This window comes from Littorina saxatilis, linkage group LG4, assembly GCF_037325665.1.
Source record: "Littorina saxatilis isolate snail1 linkage group LG4, US_GU_Lsax_2.0, whole genome shotgun sequence".
Taxonomy (NCBI): Eukaryota; Metazoa; Mollusca; class Gastropoda; order Littorinimorpha; family Littorinidae; genus Littorina; species Littorina saxatilis.
The window spans coordinates 40985839-41007295 of NC_090248.1; the positions used below are offsets into that span (position 1 = coordinate 40985839).

The following is a 21457-nucleotide window of genomic DNA, read 5'->3' on the forward strand; positions in this document are numbered from 1 at the left end:
CGGAAAACAAACGATGACGTCACAATTTACCGGGTTACCAGACATTGCGTTGGTGTCTAGATTGTTTGAAAAAAGAGTTCACTTTAAATCTTTTTACACAAGGTTGAGTTGTATGTTTTCATCACAATAAAATAATGCTCAAAGACAGTTTAGATAAAAGAAAATGGTGATTTTCTATAATGCAACAGACAACACCCACCAGAAAATATTTGTTTTGTGACGCATTGTTCGAACCAAGTTGTTCTAAAAATAATCTCATCTATCTCTGAGGTTATTTTGATCGGATGTTCAATAATCAATTGCTTGGAACCTGGAGGTATTTGAATCGCGCCAGTTGGTAGAACTAAGTCTTTAGACACTGATATAGCCGGATAAGCCTTAAAACATCTGAAGTTACGTGCACCTAAGCCTTTTAAAGGTTGTGTATTTTTATTTTGTGTGATCTGTTGTTTCAGGGAGAAGAACCTGGACTGAAGAAGAGGTACAAGCTGTGGAGAAACATTTTTACCAGTTTCTTCTTCTACGAAATACACTTCCTGGAAAAAAAGAAATAGAAAAATGTATGCGTGCAGAACATGATGTGCTCAGGCACAGAAATTGGAAAAATGTGAAAGATTTCCTCCGAAATAGGATGATCCAAAAGAAGCGAAAATTATGAAAAGTGAGAACGAGAATTGGCTGCAATCCTGATTTGAAGTCCAGTTTTGACCATGTTTTGTGTGTAATTTTTTAAGCCTTTTCATTCAAATATGAATGAATGGCCTCCGCTAGATTACCTGATCATGCTCTGGCCTCCCTAGTTCATCAGGGGTTTATACTGGTGGAGGTTAGAATTTCGCGCCATTTGTTTTATTGAATAAATGTCAACCCTAATTTGCCATTGACGTAATTTTTCTGTGTATAAACAATATTCAATAATGCATAAAAGGTTTTTTCGTTGGTGCTTTTTTTTTATAATTTTTTAAATGTGTACCCTGAAGTAAATTAGCAACTGTTAGTAGTGTATGCCACCAGATCTGCCAACTGCTACGATTTTGGCGTAGCATGCTACGATTTTGATTCTTGCTACGCTGCTACGATCAACAGTAAAAAATAAGATTTTTTTTTCTTTTTTTTTTCTTTCTGTGTGAGTTTAATTGAAGTTCTAGCACATGCCACGGTACCAAATTCTCTGAAAAAGTACTAAGGCTACATCTGAGTTTGAGTTTAATTATTTTCGCTATGTTCCTTCTTGGCAGTGAGTATTGTTACTGTATCAGTATGAATGTCATTCAGTAATATAAGTCATGTCTGGATCTTTGGCTGTTAAGCGCGTCGTGCACATTTGCTCCTCCTGTTTTGGAAATGCTACTCCAAATGGCTGGATGCTACTCCTTTGCGTGATGGGGGGGGGGGGAGCTCTGTGCCACTGTTTATTTGAAATGTTACGTTTCAATTTTATTTTAAACAAATTGGGAAGACTGAACCCGGCCCAGTTTTGACCATGTTTTGTGTGTAATTTTTTAAGCCTTTTCATTCAAATATGAATGAATGGCCTCCGCCCTTAGATTACCTGATCATGCTCTGGCCTCCCTAGCTCATCAGGGGTTTATACTGGTGGAGGTTAGAATTTCGCGCCATTTGTTTTATTGAATAAATGTCAACCCTAATTTGCCATTGACGTAATTTTTCTGTGTATGAACAATATTCCTGTCAATAATGCATAAAAGTTTTTTTCGTTGGTGCTTTTTTTAAAATATTTGTTTAAATGTGTACCCTGAAGTAAATTAGCAACTGTTAGAAGTGTATACCAGTGCAGAGCTGCCAACTGCTACGATTTTGATTCTTGCTACGCTGCTACGATCAACAGTAAAAAAATACGATTGTTATTTCTTTTGTTTTTGTTTTTTTGTGTGAGTTTAATCGAAGTTCTAGCACATGCCACGGTACCAAATTCTCTGAAAAAGTACTAAGGCTACATCTGAGTTTGACTTCTTCTTGGCAGTGTGTATTGTTACTGTATCAGTATGAATGTCATTCAGTAATATAAGTCTCATGTCTGGATCTTTGGCTGTTTTGCGTCGTGCACATTTGCTACTCCTGTTTTGGAAATGCTACTCCAAATGGCTCTGGATGCTACTCCTTTGCGTGATGGGGGGGGGGGGGGGGGGGGGGGGGGTTGGCAGCTCTGTGCCACTGTTCATTTGAAAAGTTACGTTTCAACTTTTTTTTAAACAAATTGGGAAGACTGAACCCAGTCCAGTTTTGACCATGTTTTGTGTGTAATATGAATGAATGGCCTCCGCTCTTAGATTACCTGATCATGCTCTGGCCTCCCTAGCTCATCAGGGGTTTATACTGGTGGAGGTTAGAATTTCGCGCCATTTGTTTTATTGAATAAATGTCAACCCTAATTTGTCGTTGATGTAATTTTTCTGTGTATGAACAATATTCCTGTCAATAATGCACAATTTTTTGTTGTTGTTGTTGCTTTTTTTTATATATTTTTTTTAAATGTGTACCCTGAAGTATTAGCAACTGTTAGAAGTGTATGCCACTGTTCATTTGAAATGTTACATTTCAACTTTTTTTTAAACAAATGGGGAAGACTGAACCCAACACTAGACATTAAAAAAACAATTGTGAAAGCTGAAATGTGTTCTTTTATAATTGTAATAACAAAACGTGCGTTTATTGTATTTGTTGTTCTGAATATTACTCTACCACATATAAACAAATTACAAAACAAAAAAGACTCGAGCTTTAACCGTAAATGGTTTATTGGACCTTCAACAAGAAATTCAATTCAATTCACACAAAAAAAGACAATCCGCAGACAGTACCAATGACTAAACTGTTACAGAATAAAACTATGGCTTGAAAATGAATGGAAAACATAATAGAAACCAATCTCGATTACACAAAGGCACACAATAATTACAAAAATAGTAATAATTATAATAAAAGTGTTCAATTATTTGCAAACAAAAATATATACATATATCCTATTACTAAATAAAATTAAAAAAACCCGACTTACAATACAACGGCAATTGCATATTTCAATGGAGCAGCATAATAAAATAACAAGTCGCGTAAGGCGAAAATACAATATTTAGTCAAGTAGCTGTCGAACTCACAGAATGAAACTGAACGCAATGCAACGCAGCAAGACCGTATACTCGTGGTCCACCGCTCACGGCATAGGCAGTGAAATTGACAAGAAGAGCGGTTACGTTATGCTGCAGAGCACGCTTTTCTGTACCTCTCTTCGTTTTAACTTTCTGAGCGTGTTTTTAATCCAAACATATCATATCTATATGTTTTTGGAATCAGGAACCGACAAGGAATAAGATGAAAGTGTTTTTAAATTGATTTCGAAAAATAAATTTTGATAATAATTTTTATATATTTAATTTTCAGAGCTTGTTTTTAATCCGAATATAACATATTTATATGTTTTTGGAATCAGCAAATGATGGAGAATAAGATAAATGTAAATTTGGATCGTTTTATAAATTTTTATTTTTTTTTACAATTTTCCGATTTTTAATGACCAAAGTCATTAATTAATTTTTAAGCCACCAAGCTGAAATGCAATACCGAACCCCGGGCTTCGTCGAAGAGTACTTGACCAAAATTTGAACCAATTTGGTTGAAAAATGAGGGCGTGACAGTGCCGCCTCAACTTTCACGAAAAGCCGGATATGACGTCATCAAAGACATTTATCAAAAAAATGAAAAAAACGTTCGGGGATTTCATACCCAGGAACTCTCATGTCAAATTTCATAAAGATCGGTCCAGTAGTTTAGTCTGAATCGCTCTACACACACACACACACAGACACACAGACACACAGACACACACACGCACATACACCACGACCCTCGTTTCGATTCCCCCTCGATGTTAAAATATTTAGTCAAAACTTGACTAAATATAAAAAAGCAGAAACGTGTCAAAATAGACCGTAAAAACAAAGCATAAGTATTGTCACCCTACCTTCTGTCACAAAGCACACACAGCGTGTGTGTCATCATTATGTGGTTAGAAATACTATTGTCACCCTACCTTATGTCACAAAACACACACAGCGTGTGTGTCATCATTATGTAGTTAGAAATAAACATGTCTAAGATTTGTGTGTAAAGGAATGTATTATCTGCCATCGTTCTTTGCTCACCCTTTTGAACCAAACGTGAAAAAGTTTTAAAAAATCAATTGAAACACGCGGGAAAAAAATGTCACTATTACGAGGGTTCCCACCAAGAGTCAGCATAAGGGTCTCGCCACATGTATGTGTGTGCGCGTGTGTGTGTGTGTGTGTGTGTGTGCATGCGTGCAAGCATGCTTTCGTGCGTGTGTGTGTGTGGGTGCGAATGTGTGTGTGTTCTTGCATGTGTGCAGGCAAGCGTTTACATACAGGTGTGCATATGTGTTATGATGCATCTATCTATATATCTATATATATATATATATATATATATATATATATATATATATATATATATATATATATATATACGACTTGTGTCTGTGTGTGTGTCTGTGTGTGTGTCTGTGTGTGTGTCTGTGTATCTGTGTATTTGTGTATTCGCCATGCACGGCCAAAGTTCTCGATGGATCTGCTTCAAATTTGGTGGGCTTATTCAGAGAGACCCCGGACACAACCTCATCGATCAATCAATCAATCAATATGAAGCTTATATAGCGCGTATTCCGTGGGTACAGTTCTAAGCGCTTGTCGAAGAGTTGTCAACACAGGACTAACAAAGAAACTAACATCTACAGACGGACACGAACCCTATCACACACTAGCAAACCCTGATAAACATACAACAAACAACTGTTTAACAACAATGTACACATCAATAGCTAGGTCCAAACAAAATAATATCAAGCACAAAGAAAACACCTCTCACAGAGCACAGCACAAGAATGTCTTTTGGGGCACAACACATCACGTCGAGCATGAAAGTCGCAGCCAGCTACGGGAAGAACTGAGTCTTCAACCTACTCTTGAACGCGTCAAGAGAGGGGCTCTGGCGAAGCTCAAGCGGCAGGGAGTTCCAGACGGAGGGGCCCGCGGAGGGAAATGCACGCTGACCAGCAGATGCGAGTTTCGAGCGAGGGATGTGGAGGCGGAGAGGGTCAGCAGCCGAACGAAGGGGACGGTCGGAGGGCTGGGTGTACAGGTCCAGGGAGGATTGAAGGTACTCGGGAGCAGAGTCGTTGAGACACTTGTAGACCAGAGTGGACAGTTTGTAGGAGATTCGGGTGTTGACAGGGAGCCAGTGCAAGGAGCGAAGTAGGGGGGTGATGTGGTCTCGCTTCGTCTTCCTCAACGTCAGCCTGGCAGCGGCGTTCTGGACTCGTTGTAGGCCATGAATGGATGAGGCGGGGAGGCCAGCCAGAAGGGAGTTGCAGTAGTCCAGACGACTGAAGATGAGGGAGACAACCAGCTTGACACAGGCGTCGTGGGTGAGGTAGCGACGGATGGAGGCGATGTGTCGTAGGTGGAAAAAGCAGGTCTTGATGATGAAGGAGATGTGTGTCTGCATGGAGAGAGTGGAGTCGAGAAAGACGCCAAGGCTCTTGACAGCAGGGGAGAATGGAACAGTCGCGTCATCCAGCTGGAGGTCGGTCACAGTGAGGGAAGCAATCTTCTGTCGTGTTCCAACGAGAAGGGCCTCCGTCTTCTCACTGTTCAGCTTCAGCTTGTTCTCAGTCATCCAGTTCTTGATGTCAGTGAAACAACTGGAGATGGATCCAAGGAGATCGTCAACGTCCTCCGGCTTGGCGCTGTTCTGGAGCATATCGATGAGATATTTCAACACGTGCTCTCAGCGCGCAGCGCTGAACCGATTTTGGTTCCACCTCAGCTATTTTGGTTCCACCTCAGCTACCCGGGCCCCCATACCGACACACCATAGCCGCTACACCACATCACAACGCCAAAGTTCTCGGTGGATCTTTTTCAAATTTGGACACCGTATTCAGCTACACCCCGGACACAATATCATCGATGAGATATTTCAACACGTGCTCTCAGCGCACAGCGCTGAACTGATTTTGGTTTTTGTGTTCATTTCACCATTATAAGTAACTCTTCCTTATCTTCTCCAGTGTTTGGCGTTTATCTCCCTTCCTTCGTGTGGCTTTCCCGTTTGTAAGTTACTATTACTATTTTTAGAATGTCACTGCGCTGTCCACAACGCTTCCCTTGCACCCGTAAGTTGTTCTTACTGTCAAAGTGAAAAGGTCGAATCAATTTATAGCCACGCGAAAAATACACTCTCACCTATCTCTATATATTTATAGATACAGATATGCATATATATATACGGCTTCTCTGTGTGTGTGTGTTTGTGTGTGTGTGTGGGCAAAAACCTGTGTATTGTAGAGTTCTGTTTGTGATGTGGTCTAGCGGCTTTTGTCTGTCTGTATGTTCTGGCATATGAGAAGCCACAGCAGATAATATAGGGCTAAGAAATAAGCTCTAAAATTCTCAATCCCGTTTGACAGGACTTCGCCTTCAAAGGTGATTGTGGTGAACCGCCACGCTGTCTGTCTCTGTCTCGCGCCGTTCACCCCAAATTCCCGTTTCTGAGTTACTATTTTTAGAATGTCACTGCGCTGTCCAGAACGCTTCCCTTGCACCCGTAAGTTGTTCTTACTGTCAAAGTGAAAAGGTCGAATCAATTTATAGCCACGCGAAAAATACACTGTCACCTATCTCTATATATTTATAGATATAGATATAGATATATATATATACGGCTTCTCTGTGTGTGTGTTTGTGTGTGTGTGTGTGGGCAAAAACCTGTGGATTGTAGAGTTCTGTTTGTGATGGGGTCTAGCGGCTTTTGTCTGTCTGTATGTTCTGGCATTTGAGAAGCCACACCAGATAATATAGGGCTAAGAAATAAGCTCTAAAATTCTCAATCCCGTTTGACAGGACTTCGCCTGCAGAGGTGATTGTGATGAACCGCCACGCTGTCTGTCTCTGTCTCGCGATTCACCCCGGCGAAGCCGGGTATTCCTCTAGTATATATATATACGACGCGTGTGTGTGTGTGTGTGTGTGTGTGTGTGTGTGTGTGTGTGTGTGTGTGTGTGTGTGTGTGTGTCCGCGATGCACGGCCAAAGTTCTCGATGGATCTCTTTCAAATTTGGTGGCCATATTCAGGTACACCCTGGACACAACCTGGTCGATGAGATATTTCAACACGTGCTCTCAGCGCGCAGCGCTGAACCGATTTTGGTTTTTCTCTGGATCCATTCCCAGTAACTCTTCCTTACCTTCTCCAGTGTTTTCAGCGTTTATCTCCCTTCCTTCGTGTGGCGTCAATCCATATTCCCGTTTCTATTTTTAGAAGGTCACTGTCGACAACGCTCAATCCATATTCCCGTTATACTATTTTCAGAAGGTCACTGTCCCAGCTTCGCCGGGTATTACTCTTCCTTATCTTCTCCAGTGTTTTGCACGTTTATCTCCTTTTCTTCGTGCGGTGCGCCGGCAAAGCCGGCGTACACGGGTCCCCGGCGCAGCCGGGTATTCGGCTTGACTTCTTCCCGGCGAAGCCGTACCCGGCAAAGCGGGTATTCATCTAGTGAGTGCATATGTGCGTGTTCAACAATGGTTTACACTAGGAGTCAATCTTGAAAAAGTTGAAGACAGTGCAACAAGATGGCTCAAATACAGACATGCACACACTTAAATTCAGACAGAGAAACGTAACTCTGAAAGACAAACGGAAAGTAGGCAAGCACACAGAAAGAGAGACAGATCGATCGATATATTACATCTACAGTCAGTATACAGACACACAGCAATTAATTACCAGTGTCAGACAGTACACAGGAAGACAGACAGATATATACACACACAGACAGAATACAGACACACAACAAACCACTGTCAGTGAGTACACAGGAAGACAGACAGAAATATACACAGAATACAAACAAACAACATACCACTGTCAGACAGTGTCTTGATACAGGTCTCCACGTGGTAGCGTTGAGGGCCGGTCAGCCACTGGCAGTGAGAAACGCGGAATGCACCCTGCAGTAGCCTCACAAACACAGGCTGGTTTGTCTGAAAAGTCCAGCGTTCTGTCGTTAACAATGGTGATCTTCTGTGCTACTGCTTAAAATCTGTTCATTCTTCTATCCTCTCTGAATTAAACAAATTCAATTGTTTATTAAATTTTCACTATTTTGTTGACAACTGATATCTGACTGACAAACTATTAGTCCCGGAGACAGTAAAGATGTTCCAAATATTTTTCACACAAGAAATTATACATTCACCTCCAAAGTTTTCATTACACTAGTCTGTATATTAAACTGTTTGTAAATCAAAAAAAGGAAACCAACACAAAACCAATACACACACAAACACAATGAAACAAACATACACAACACACACAAACATGCACTCGCATGCAGTCACACACGCACGCACGCGCACACATACACACACACACACACAAACACATCCATTATTAAACACTAAAGTTGTAAAGTTTCTGCCCCAACAAAGCAGGTCGAGTCGATCCCTATATAAATGTCCTAAACTACAGGTTATCATAACACTTGGATTATATTATCATTCCAACACCCTGGTTCAATCTTTCCCTTACACACTCTGCTCTCCCAACAGAAAATATATTAACAATTGTTAGTGCGCCCTGTGGATGTGCAGGAAAGTGAATTAGGGGCTGTTTCTTTCTTTATTTATTTGGTGTTTAACGTCGTTTTCAACCGTTCAAGGTTATATCGCGACGGGGAAAGGGGGCGGGGGGGGGGGGGGGATGGAGGGGGGGATGGGGGGGGGGGGGATGGGGGGGGGGATGGGGGGCGATGGGGGATGGGATAGAGCCACTTGTTAATTGTTTCTTGTTCACAAAAGCACTAATCAAAAAATTGCTCCAGGGGCTTGCAACGTAGTACAATATATGACCTTACTGGGGGGGATGGGGGGGGATGGGGGGGGATGGGATAGAGCCACTTGTTAATTGTTTCTTGTTCACAAAAGCACTAATCAAAAAATTGCTCCAGGGGCTTGCAACGTAGTACAATATATGACCTTACTGGGAGAATGCAAGTTTCCAGTACAAAGGACTTAACATTTCTTACATACTGCTTGACTAAAATCTTTACAAACATTGACTATATTCTATACAAGAAACACTTAACAAGGGTAAAAGAAGAAACAGAATCCGTTAGTCGCCTCTTACGACATGCTGGGGAGCATAGTAACGATGCTGGTTTTTTTTCTATTTCAACATCTGCAGTTATAATATCTGAATGCCATGCATGACAAATAAAGGGAGCGTGACTCCACGTTTCTAAAAATGGGGTATATGTAACACATTACAGACTATCAATGATACCCTACACCCTTTCCAAAGTTTAAAGACCAGTCTGAGTCTCAAAACTAGACCGAAGATGCACTGGAGGTTTTGAAGTCATTCACAATAAAAGGGTGCATAAATCCTAAGATCCTAAGATAAACTGGCAGGTACATGTACTTCTAGCACTATCTTCTATAAACTGGCAGGTACATGTACTACTAGCACTATCTTCTACGTGAACAGGTGCACTGGTTACATTGATTATAACAAAGTTTGGGTCATCTATGATAAATTTTTGAAACTGGGTTCGAAAACCACCTCTTGAAAGAAATCATGAACTTACATTGGAAAGATTTTAAATCATGCGCACAATATATCATACCATCTTCAACCTGCACCATTAAACAGTTTCTTTCAGAGCTGTACGCATGATGCTTTGAGATAATTGATGGAACAAACAAACAAACAATCAATCAAATAACAAACAAACAAATAAAGAAAGAAAGATTTAACAAACAAAAACAATTGCTTCAGTTTTAAAATATTTCAATTCAAAAATGGAAAAGAAAAAATCCAAACCCTGATAAAAGTATTTTGCACATGGACTACTAACAATTAAAGGTACTTTTCTTCTTGTGTAAGCAATTAATTGCTTCCCATCATAGATTTGTTTAGGCTAATTTATACAGGATAATACGAGCATCATAAAAACAAGAAGAGCAAACGCTCGATCGAGTCACTTTCGCAGTTCTGAATATTATATGAGGCATCAGATGGACAGGAAGAAATTGCTATTCACAACACAATGAGTCACGTTCACATAAAATTTGAGCCCGGTCACTTTTATAGTTTCCGAGAAAAGCCCAACGTTAAGTTGTGTGTTGCCGAACAGAAAAGGCTAGTTATCTCCCTTGTTTTTCTGATAACGTTCGTAAAAGGCTACAGATGTAAATACTTTGATGTAAAGAATAATCCTACAAAGTTTCAATCACATCCGATGAACTTTGTCAAAGATATAAAATGTCTAATTTTTCCTTTGACGCTGACCTGTGACCTTGAAAAAGGTCAAAGGTCAACGAAACCATCGTTAAAGTGTAGAGGTCATTGGAGGTCACGACTAAACAAAATATGAGCCCGATCGCTTTGATAGTTTCCGAGAAAAGTCCAACGTTAAGGTGGTGTCTACGGACGGCCGGCCGGCCGGACAGACTAACACTGACCGATTACATATAGAGTCACTTTTTCTCAAGTGACTCAATAAAAAACATAACAAAATCTATTCACAGATGACCCAGGCTTTCATGTGTTACAGAGTACAAAAAAGGACTGTAATTGTATTTATGCTTGCAACAAAAAAGTGTGTGCGCAAAATTATGCAAAGAGTGTGTTGTCTGGAGTAATACGCTGCCTGGAAACTGCAGCAAAGTGACTAATGAACTACAGAAAATGTACCAGCCAAAGATTGATGATTGACAAAATTGACACAAACAAACATGCAGTAATTTAAATCTACAGCTAATCTGATTTTTTTTTTAAACTCAAGGTCATCACAAACTTATAGTTATACTAGTGGATGAACAAATCTAAGCACATGATGCTCACTAACCGCAGATATTTGTTCATATCAAATTGTATTATTAATGTTGACATGCTGGAAACACACAAACAAGTGAAGACACAATCATGAAGACAGACAGACTACCATTTGGAGCTCTCTGGCGTGTGCTCATGAAATACTCATGCATTAATATTTCTGCCTTCAAAATATGAAATATAGAAAAAACTATCTCAATTTTCCGATGTTTAAAAAATAAAAACTACTTCACTTTGACCACCATACTGACAATTTACACATATTTCATCAAGAAAGAAAACGATGGGGGTGAAACATTACGATTTTGCACAAAACGAACACTGGGAACACACAAAGAATCTGGGATGAAACCGTCTTACATCATACTCCTGTTTTTCATAGTCATGAAACACAGAGAAAGTACAGAGAGATGAGAGTGAGGAAATACATTGTCCAAAGAAGCGGAGGAATCAACAGCATTATGCACAACGTTACACATCACATAGCTCTAGCCCCTGTCACGCTAAACCCAAGGTTCAGAAAGATGCTCTCAAGATGTTATCTAAATTGCAAAAGTTTTGTGATAATTTGTCAAACTTGCAGAAAGTTTGTATCTGATCAATATACCTCTGAGGCAAACAGATGAACCTGTGTGTAGAAACCAACGACAAAGTGCTTAAGCGTGCGTAATTTATTACACAATAAAATTAATATAACTATCAATTAATACAGATGAACAAAACATGAAACTAATTAAACATAGCATGATATAATGCAGTATGATTTTTGTTCAATGATTAAATACTTCTGAAGAGTAAAATAACATTAGACAAAGAGTAAAGCTTGATTCACATGCAAGTAAATAAACATATGCATATGAAATTTCAAACAACATGCATGCAAATGTTTACAAGTGACAACAGAAACATCAGACATATTTGTCACATTTTCTTGAAAGAAACAAATACGTTTATAAAAGATAAAGGCACGTCTGAAATGCAACTGAATATAACTCAGGCTTTAGAAATTAATGAACTAAAACAAACAAACATAGATGCAAACACACCATAACAAAATAAGTCACAGAAAAACCCCACAAAAAAGAATATGTACCAGACTGCTGATGAAACAGGAACTAACAATGAAATGATATGAAGCAAAAATATTATCATAATTATGCAGATGGTTTATCAATGCAGACATGCAATGCGTCTTCCCCCCTCCCTTCCAACGTGGAACCGGTGACAAAAATCTACTCTCTTGACATAAGATAGTCCCAGGGATGATGATCCTCCATGAATAAAATTAAAAAAACTAACATAGGACAGAACTCGCAAAGAGTGGGTACATTAACAATTTGTCTCCTTTTGAATGCTACAAATACTCAACTACCACCCCCCCCTCCTCCACACACACACCCAAAACAAACCTAAATTGATCTATAATAAATGTACAAATTGCTAACCTTAAAAGCAAAACAAGGGGAGTGGCGAGTAGAAGAAAGGTACAACTCAGACTTGTTGACTCTTCCCTCCGATTCTACAGGCGACCACTTCTTGATAACGACCACCTACCCATTACGACCACCCGAAGAAACCTGACGGGGTTCTTTCCTATATAATTCACCTTTAGAAACCTGACGGGGTTCTTTCCTATATAATCCACCTCAACACATCCACCACCATAATAAGGACCACTTTTGGTTGCTTCCTTGGGTAGTGGTTGTAGACAAGTCTGACTGTAAAATGCGCCACCATGCACACATAATTAATATGTACTATCCCCCGCCTGAATGAATGATGTGTCACCAAATCCAAACGTACATTGTCAAGCTTTCATGCATACTTAAATTCCCTTCTTAAACACATGTACACCGAACAACAGAAAGCAAAGAAGAGACAACTTTAGAAACAGAAAAGTATGTTGAACAGATTCACACTTCATGCATTTACAATGATACACACTTATACAAAATACAAAGTTGACAACACTGAGTTAACGATAAATAATTACATAATTATCCAAAAATTAGTGTGGTATTAAAAGCAGTATGAATACACAACAAGACCTACAAAAATTAAACAAAACACACTGTTACATTGCCTCAAAGTTATGACACAAAGAGCACACACTGATTACCAAACGTAAGAAAAGTTCTATGAAAAAAAAGAGAACAAACACAATCAGAAAGAACGTAATGTGCAATGTACCTGAAGGTTTGTGCTTTGGTCGGAGAAGGGGGAACTGAAGAAAGTAGTGATGATACTCATGACGGTATCCGTCACATAATTCTCAAGCTGCACGTCTGCATGTTTCCGATCTGTCGTGGAGTTGCACACCTAGAGGCAAGAATATGACATAAATAAAAACTTAAGAAAAATTCACCTGAAGGCTTCACATCAAAACTTTATACAAATTTAACTAAAGGCATGCATGAATGCCGATGACAAAATGCCACAATAATTCTAACACAATCATGTGTACAGCAGTCCCTGCAATGTACGGCCCCCGGCGTGAGCGGACACCTGACATGTACGGACACATTTGCTCGGCACGGAGTGTTTTCCTTCTATATTTGCCCCCCCTTAAACGGACACCTGCAAAACGTGGACGCGGACACTCATTTTCGGTCCCAACAGCAGGTCATACCTCCAATGTACGGACAGACCATCGTCAAATTTTCACCACAACAAAATCGATAACAGAGCAGTCCGGCTCTTGGTACAAAGATCACAGCCGCAATGGTGTGATGACAGTCACTGATAACTTGAGTGCACGTGTACCCATCGTGTGTCTGTGTGTAACCTCTTTCATTGACAAGATACTCTTGTTTCCCCTCAGCTTTGACCAGTGAGTCGGTTGCCTAATCTATGAACCCTTCAGTTGTCTTGCTTTGTCAAAAGTTACGACACAGTCAACTGGTTTTGCTCTGAGTGAACAGTGCAGCTGGCCTCTCTGGCCACAGCCCCCAACAGTACATGGCTGGAGGGAGTGAGAGAGAGAAAGGGGGGGGGGGGTGGAGGGTTAGCTGGCTAAACTCTGTGGGGTGTCCGGTGCCACCGCATGTCAGCAGGAAGAGCATTGGAGAGAAATAGAGAGGTGTACTCTTCCACACAATTTCCAAGCATCAGTTGTCACGGCTTGGGGTAGGCATTAGTGAGGGAGAGTGGGAGCTGTGTTATGTACAGTGTATTTCCGACTGAAGAGTGAAAAGTCACTGCCATGCCACATGATTGGCATGCAGTCAATAAAGCCAGACAAGAAACAAATAAATTACTTGATAATGACATGCAGCTCTATCTGCTGCTATTTACTCAAACTGGTTTTCAAGCTTATTCTTGCAAAGCATCTGCACACGCTCCTCTGTGCTGTGTTTGTGTGGCTGCTTTCGTATGTCAGTGCATGGTGAGTGTGTTCACTGCCTTGAGGATTTATTTTATCTCTTCTTTTCAACACTTTTCATACAAATCCTTTTTACAGAACGTTTAAAGAAGTATTAGGAGTTTATTGTTATTGTTTAGTAGCCACAAGAAGTGATTAGCATAGACTCAATCCTGTTGTTTGTGTGTCTCTGTGTGAGTGTATGGGGGAGGGGGTGGTGTGGTCACCCCTCCCGTGACCGGACACCTGCAATGTACGGACAGTTTTGCTATGGCCCAAGGGTGTCCGTTCATGAGAGGGACTGCTGTACTAACATTTAGATTAACTTTAAAATCAGCAGAAGAATGAACTTTACGCAGGTTACTACCACCCGAAAAATACTCCAATAAAGCTGACAGAGTGCTTAAAAACAGTCCCCAAAAAAAGAAGCAACATTGTTTTATTTTGCCATTAGGTCAAGGTTCTTGTGAATATGTCGTTTAAAAAAAAAAGTCCTAATTAAACGTTCCAAAAGTTTAAACTTTCGTGTTTTTTGGTTTCCTGAAAAAGTTACAACAAATCTGAGAAAACAGACGAGAGTCTTAAACTGGGGAAGGGATTGGGGGTTTGGGGTTCCCCTGTAGTGGTCAAACGGCCTAATTCCTGCACAAAATGAAGTTGAAACTTTCCACAGCTGTTTGTCACTGACCATGGCCATATCCACCAGGAAGTTCTCGAAGAGGGTCCACATGTGTCTGCTGGTGTAGATCTCCTTCATCTCCACCTCTGTGTCTACGTAGCAGTGGTTCAGAAAGTTGATGTACGCCGTCTTCACCTGAAATCATGGCAACAGGAACAGTGAGGGGAGCTTGCGTTGGTTATATTGGTTGGACAAAATAGTATGGATTGCAATAACAATAACAATAACAATATTAATAACAACACTTTATTGTCCATTGAAATGTTACAATAAAATGGAAATTATTCTTTTACGCACCCACCCTGCCTGTAAAGAATGATGCAGGAGTACAGTTTTTGTTCACTGTCTTTACAACATGCACTCATGAACGCACACATACATTTCAGACACACATGCACACATGTAAGCACACACACGCGCATGCACCCATACACACACAAAGCACTGACCATACGCTGGAGCACAACAGATTTTGGGGTGTGAAAGTGTGTGCGAGTGCATTTGGGTTTTGTTTGTGATTTCATAAATGCACAGCCATGTGTTCATGCTTGCACGATGTGTTCACATGCCCATACCAGCATGTATGTGTACCCGCACTGGCATTCATAATAATATACCTGCACCTACACCCAACCCCTTTCTTTACACACACAACCGTACCTCAGGAATGCAATCAGGATGGGTGACGCCGCGTACAATGTCGTCCAGGGGTAGAGATACACCTACACTTAAACACACACCCTTCTTTACACACACAACTCTACCTCAGGAATGCAATCAGGATGGGCGACGACGCGTACGATGTCGTCCAGGGGGAGGAGAGAGTGACACTTGATCTCGGTGTAGACGTTCTTCCCCTCCGTGCATAGGGCCAGAAGCTGCACCAGGTTGATGTGGTACTGCAGCGGACTGCGATCATCGGTGCGATGTCGTTCCGACCGCATCAGATCGATCAGTGTCATGAAGGAGCCCCGATCGTTGTAGAAGAGCAGTACTTCCTCTCCAGCGCTCACCAGCTGAAAATTACAGGCACAGAATTTGAGATAATCGTTATATTCTTCACTGCACTTTAAAAAATGTCTATAGTCAGATCAACTCATACCAACAGACTACATAATGCTATTCTTACAAAACTGCACTCTTGTCTGGCTTATCCTTATCATGCAAACATTAAATAAGTGAACAAAAGAAAAGAAAACCAACCAAACAACCAAGGATAAGAATAAGATAAGATAAGTTTTTATATAGTCCTGTGAGGTAACTCTCATGTAAATTCAGGCTGCTTTCTCACTGGGGTAAGCGAGCTGCCATACAGTAAGGCGCTTCCAATTTTTTAAAATCTTTTTCCTGCATGTGTGTATTCATGTTCCCAAGCCCTAAGACTATCGCTGTGAACTTAGGTTCTTTATCGTGCACATACATGCACACGGGGGGTATTCGGACACCGAGGAGAGTCTGCAGAAAAGTTGTTTCTGGGAAATAAATCCCTCGCCTATTTCCCCGACACACCAACCAATCCAAAATCAAACAACAGCTTACCTCTGCCATGACCAGATCCTGACAGCGACGAATGTAGGTTCCCTCTGCCTTGACTATGGTTTGCAGGAACTTTATGTAGTGCACGTGACGCCCGTGGGACTCGATGCTGTGCACAAAGTGCTGGATGACCCGCTCAGTCACGTCGTTACACAGCGAAGCGTTGTCCTGGAAAATGGCTCGCATCGTCTGTGCCTCCAGTACCTGCAGTAGTCAGGAGAAATAATTGTTGTGTGGGACACAATCACCCATGAATTATATTACGATAAAAATAATAATAATATATCTCAGCTAATTTTAAGATAATAAACAATAATAATAATGATAATGTATTTATATCTTGTTTTACTTTTCTTAATTGCTGCTGGCTGGAAGACTTATATTTACCCCCGGGAAGCTACTACGATGACATGGAACAGTGTGCCGTAATTGAATTCAAACTTCAAGTGTGAGGCAAGAAAACATACTGCTGTAAGTTGCTAGATTGATGATATGTATTAGCTAATTAAATATTTACCAAGCAAATAAGGCTGCGAGTCACTCAAAAGTTTCACTTAGTGTCTTGAATCTAGCATTGACTTTTACATGGGAATACCATTCCTCCACTTGCAAACATACGAAAAATCAACACTGATTGCTGTGGTAAATTGGAATTGTTCAATGAAATAAATTGACAAGTTCCAACTCACCACAAAGAGCTCCAAGGCTGTTCATTTTTGGTATGTAACCAAGCGGAGAAACGGTCTAATCTACTGTAAAAGCCTTTTCTTTTCTTTTCTTTATTTGGTGTTTAACGTCGTTTTCAACCACGAAGGTTATATCGCGACGAGGAAAGGGGGGAGATGGGATAGAGCCACTTGTCAATTGTTTCTTGTTCACAAAAGCACTAATCAAAAATTTGCTCCAGGGGCTTGCAACGTAGTACAATGTATTATCTTACTGGGAGAATGCAAGTTTCCAGTACAAAGGACTTAACATTTCTTACATACTGCTTGGCTAAAATCTGTACAAAAATTGACTACATTCTATACAAGAAACACTTAACAAGGGTAAAAAGAGAAACAGAATCCGTTAGTCGCCTCTTACGACATGCTGGGGAGCATCGGGTAAATTCTTCCCCCTGGCCAGATCAGTCTCAGACAGTAAACCAAACCATTTACACAGGAAGGAGTGTGCCTTTAACAGAACTTTGTTTAGACAGCTTGTAAGGCTTAATACTAGGTATAGAATTACTCAATTTTAGCTCTGTAACTGACACATCCCTGCATGAACAGTATCTCCAAATTATTGAATCAAAACCACAAAATAAAAAGACAAAGTACAGTACCCCAGGTGACAGGAAAAGATCCAATGAACCGTTCAGGATGTTCTGGTTGGGTTGGTAGCCCAGGCAGAAAGCCTGCAGAAACTCATGGGCAAGTTTCATGACCTCAGACATCCTCGTATCCATGCCCTGCAATTATACACATAAATCATTTAAATGATCATGAGAAATCTGCAACAATTTCACACGTCCGCTGCAGTAAAAAAAAAAAATAAATAAAATGATACAAAAAAAGAACACTGCCAAAAATCTGAAAACAATTATTTCAGCTGCTTAAAATGGCAGTACATTTGCAGACCTTATGAACAGAAAATATGAAAAAGTAGAGTCTTAAAAGTATGGCAAGTCCTAAAAAGGAAGGGAGTTCCATGCATGCGCGCGTGCGTGCATGCGTGCGTGCGTGCATGCGTGTGTGTGTGTGTGTGTGTGTGTGTGTATGTGAGAGCATGTGTGCGTGTGTGCGTGCGTGCGTGCGTTTGTTATTGTATGCATAAACCCAAGGCAGAAAAACAGTGGAGCGTACTTACCGTATCGTAAGGAATTTTGAGCAGATCCAACACCACCTGATGAGCTCCCATGTTTTTTAACAGTCGCTGCTCATGTTTACGGGGCTTTTTCACCTCTACGCCCAGGTCTTGTAGGCACAGGCGGGTCAGGCGGCTCAAAATCTGTGGACAAAATACTTATCAACAAGCATATTTTCAGTAATGCAATACAGTACTACTTCTTTTTGTTGTTGTTCGGACTTTTATGATACAGCATTGAATTTCAAGACCTTTACAGTACACTTGAAAAAGGGACATTGCATGTCCATTTAAAACAGAACAAAGGCTGCATTGATTCATATTTTTTTGGTCAAACATCGACCAATTACGTAATGAAGGTACTGCTGTCCAACACACACAATTATCAAAATACCAGCCCTTTCTCTTGGTTTTTTGTTTCTTTTCTGCTCTCTCTAGTTTTATTTTAAGCTGCCCAGGTGTGGGCGTGTTAGGTGTAATTAATCAACCAGCCAAATTCCTGGCAGAATGACCGAGGTCTTAAACGTGCCACAGCAATGAAACTAGGGATTGGGACATGGATACCATATCTGAGTCTGCCGATTAAGTTGACCCTTGTCCGTTCCGGCCTGGATTGGAACCCCGTGACCCAAGGATCACACTTCTAGTGCTCTACCAGGTGAGCTGCTAGGCCCCCACATGTGATACTAGGGAATCTACACATGTTGATAGTCGAACCTGTCTGTAATGACTACCCAGGGAACCGACCAAAAGTAGCAGCTAAAGACAGGTGGTCGCAATGGAAAGGTGACATTTATGGAAGAAAAAGTCGTCTGGGATGCTTCTGAGTGGTTGTTGTGGGCAGGCAGGTGGTCACTTTCAATACGTGGTCACAAGGGCAGGTTCGACTGTACCGCTTTAAAAAGTAAAAATAAGACCAACTCACAGGATCACGTGTCCAATGGTCTACCAACTGAGCTACCAGGCCCCTACATGTAATACAGAGAATCAACACATGTTGATACCACTATAACGAGGGAAAGTAACACCAACTCACAGCTTTGATGGTCTTGTAGTTATCCTTAGAGTCCCCACTGATGGGAGGACCGATGTCTTGGTCAATGGCTGATCCTTGGTCACCCACCATGGTCTGCACATACAAGGGAAAATCAGGTCCAATGTGCAGAAATCACAGCAAATAATTTCATCCAAAATCCAAAAACAGATACTGAGATAGACTGCTGACGTTCCAAAATTCAGAATAAAAAACACAAGAATTGTAGGTTTGTTTGTTTGCTTGCTTAACGCCCAGCCGACCACGAAGGGCCATATCAGGGCGGTGCTGCTTTGACATTTAACGTGCGCCACACACAAGACAGAAGTCGCAGCACAGGCTTCATGTCTCACCCAGTCACATTATTCTGACACCGGACCAACCAGTCCTAGCACTAACCCCATAATGCCAGACGCCAGGCGGAGCAGCCACTAGATTGCCAATTTTGAAGTCTTAGGTATGACCCGGCCGGGGTTCGAACCCATGACCTCCCGATTACGGGGCGGACGCCTTACCACCAGGCCAACCGTGCCGGTAATTGTAGGTTATAAATCGAAAATTTTATTGTAAATTTTCATTTAATAAATATACCTACCCGAATCACATGTAGCATTGACACAATCGGAGATGCTAGGTTCTGAAAAGGCTAACCGTCTAAGGGAAGCAACCCCAACCACAAAAAGTGTAAACGTAGCCATGGTAATGACCATACACCCGGGGAGTTACCTCCCATCGTGCATGCCATGTCACTACTGCTACTGAACACGTGGTTCATATCATTCGACCTAAAGAATAAATTCTCCAAATCAAAAGCGGGGTTGGCGGGAGGGAATATACTATGTGATTCGGGTAGGTATATTTATTAAATGAAAATTTACAATAAAATTTTCGATTAAATTACATATTCCTACTCCGAATCACATGTAGCAGATTACAACAACAAGGCGGTGGGAAAGAAAAATCTAACTCACTCAAAAAACCTTGCCAAAAACCTGGACCGCTGCCAAAGAATCAGGGCGGTCCCAGTGGGAAAGAAAATCTAACCCACTCAAAAGCCCTTGCCAGGGCTGGCCCACTGCCAACAGGCAGTGAGGGAACCAAGGAAAGTCCTGATTGACAGCCGAGAAGTATCTCAGGCAAAGCGAAAGAGACAACCTCAGAGATCCAGAAAGCTGTGCTCAGCACTTCTTCCAATCTCCTAGCCGTAAAAAACAGCACAGGAATAGACCCAAGCCCTGGATTAATAACCCTGGCGAGCCAAGGGAAAGACAAGCTTCCCCCCCCCCCTTTATTGGAAGGAAATGCTAATGTCCTGAGAAGATCCGTGCGTAAGGTTGTCCCCTCAACTGAGAAGGACGAACCCCCGCGGTGACCCTAAGACAACCATGCCAAAGTCTGCAAACCTTGGGATGTAGTAAAGCCCAAAAGGCTTGTGAGAAAGAAGTCAGCTCAAAATAAGAGTGACCAATCCCCACGAAAGAGCGAGAGAGAGACATCCAAGCACTAAGTACCAGAGTCCACCTCGAAGAGAAAACTCACAAATAGAAGGTCGCCAGTTATCCCCTACCAGTCCCTGCGAACGCAGGGAGAGAGGTAGCACCCGACAGCAGCCACTTACGACTGTGCGTAAGCTACCGGAAGTGAGGACCCACGGTGGTCAAAAACCGATGTGACTGGCAACCATAAACAAAATGGCTAAAAGCCAGAATGTTCCCAAAACAGTCTGCTTGAAGGTAATCGAGAGTGAATCAAAAACCGAAAGCAGAAAACCAAGACTGGTAAACGTAAACCGTGAAGCCAGCCAGCCATAAGACTCCCGAAACCAGAGTTCTCAGGGAAAAAACAGGCAGTTAACTTCCTAGCCAAATCAAGAGCCTACCTGAGTTTGGCCAGAAACCCAGAGCGCGTCTGTCCCTGTCTGAAGACAGAGTCCAACGCGGAGAAAAACGGACAACCGCCCTAGACAAAGTTGCCTTTTGTAGCCGGGCGACTGTAAGAAAACCCGACCCAACAGACGTCATCCGGACTCGCCTCATACTAAGATGAGGAAGAAGAGAGGAAAGGC

The 21457-nt window shown here is 41.4% G+C and overlaps 1 protein-coding gene across 4 annotated transcripts in view; it reads right to left on the minus strand.

Moving 5' to 3' along the window:
* LOC138964732 (inositol 1,4,5-trisphosphate-gated calcium channel ITPR1-like) overlaps positions 1–21457 on the minus strand; it is a 194835-nt gene that overhangs the window by 72275 nt on the left and 101103 nt on the right. For 2 of the 4 annotated variants that reach the window (XM_070336764.1, XM_070336762.1), the window contains exons 27-35: positions 19396–19488; positions 18363–18503; positions 17839–17964; positions 16515–16715; positions 15740–15991; positions 14985–15110; positions 13126–13254; positions 11543–11563; positions 7961–8081 (exon numbers count right to left, since the gene is read on the minus strand). In XM_070336764.1, coding sequence (XP_070192865.1) covers positions 7961–8081; positions 11543–11563; positions 13126–13254; positions 14985–15110; positions 15740–15991; positions 16515–16715; positions 17839–17964; positions 18363–18503; positions 19396–19488 — 1210 coding nt within the window. The remainder of the gene's footprint in view (positions 1–7960; positions 8082–11542; positions 11564–13125; positions 13255–14984; positions 15111–15739; positions 15992–16514; positions 16716–17838; positions 17965–18362; positions 18504–19395; positions 19489–21457) is intronic. The other 2 variants (XM_070336765.1, XM_070336763.1) reach the window with 1 other exon arrangement.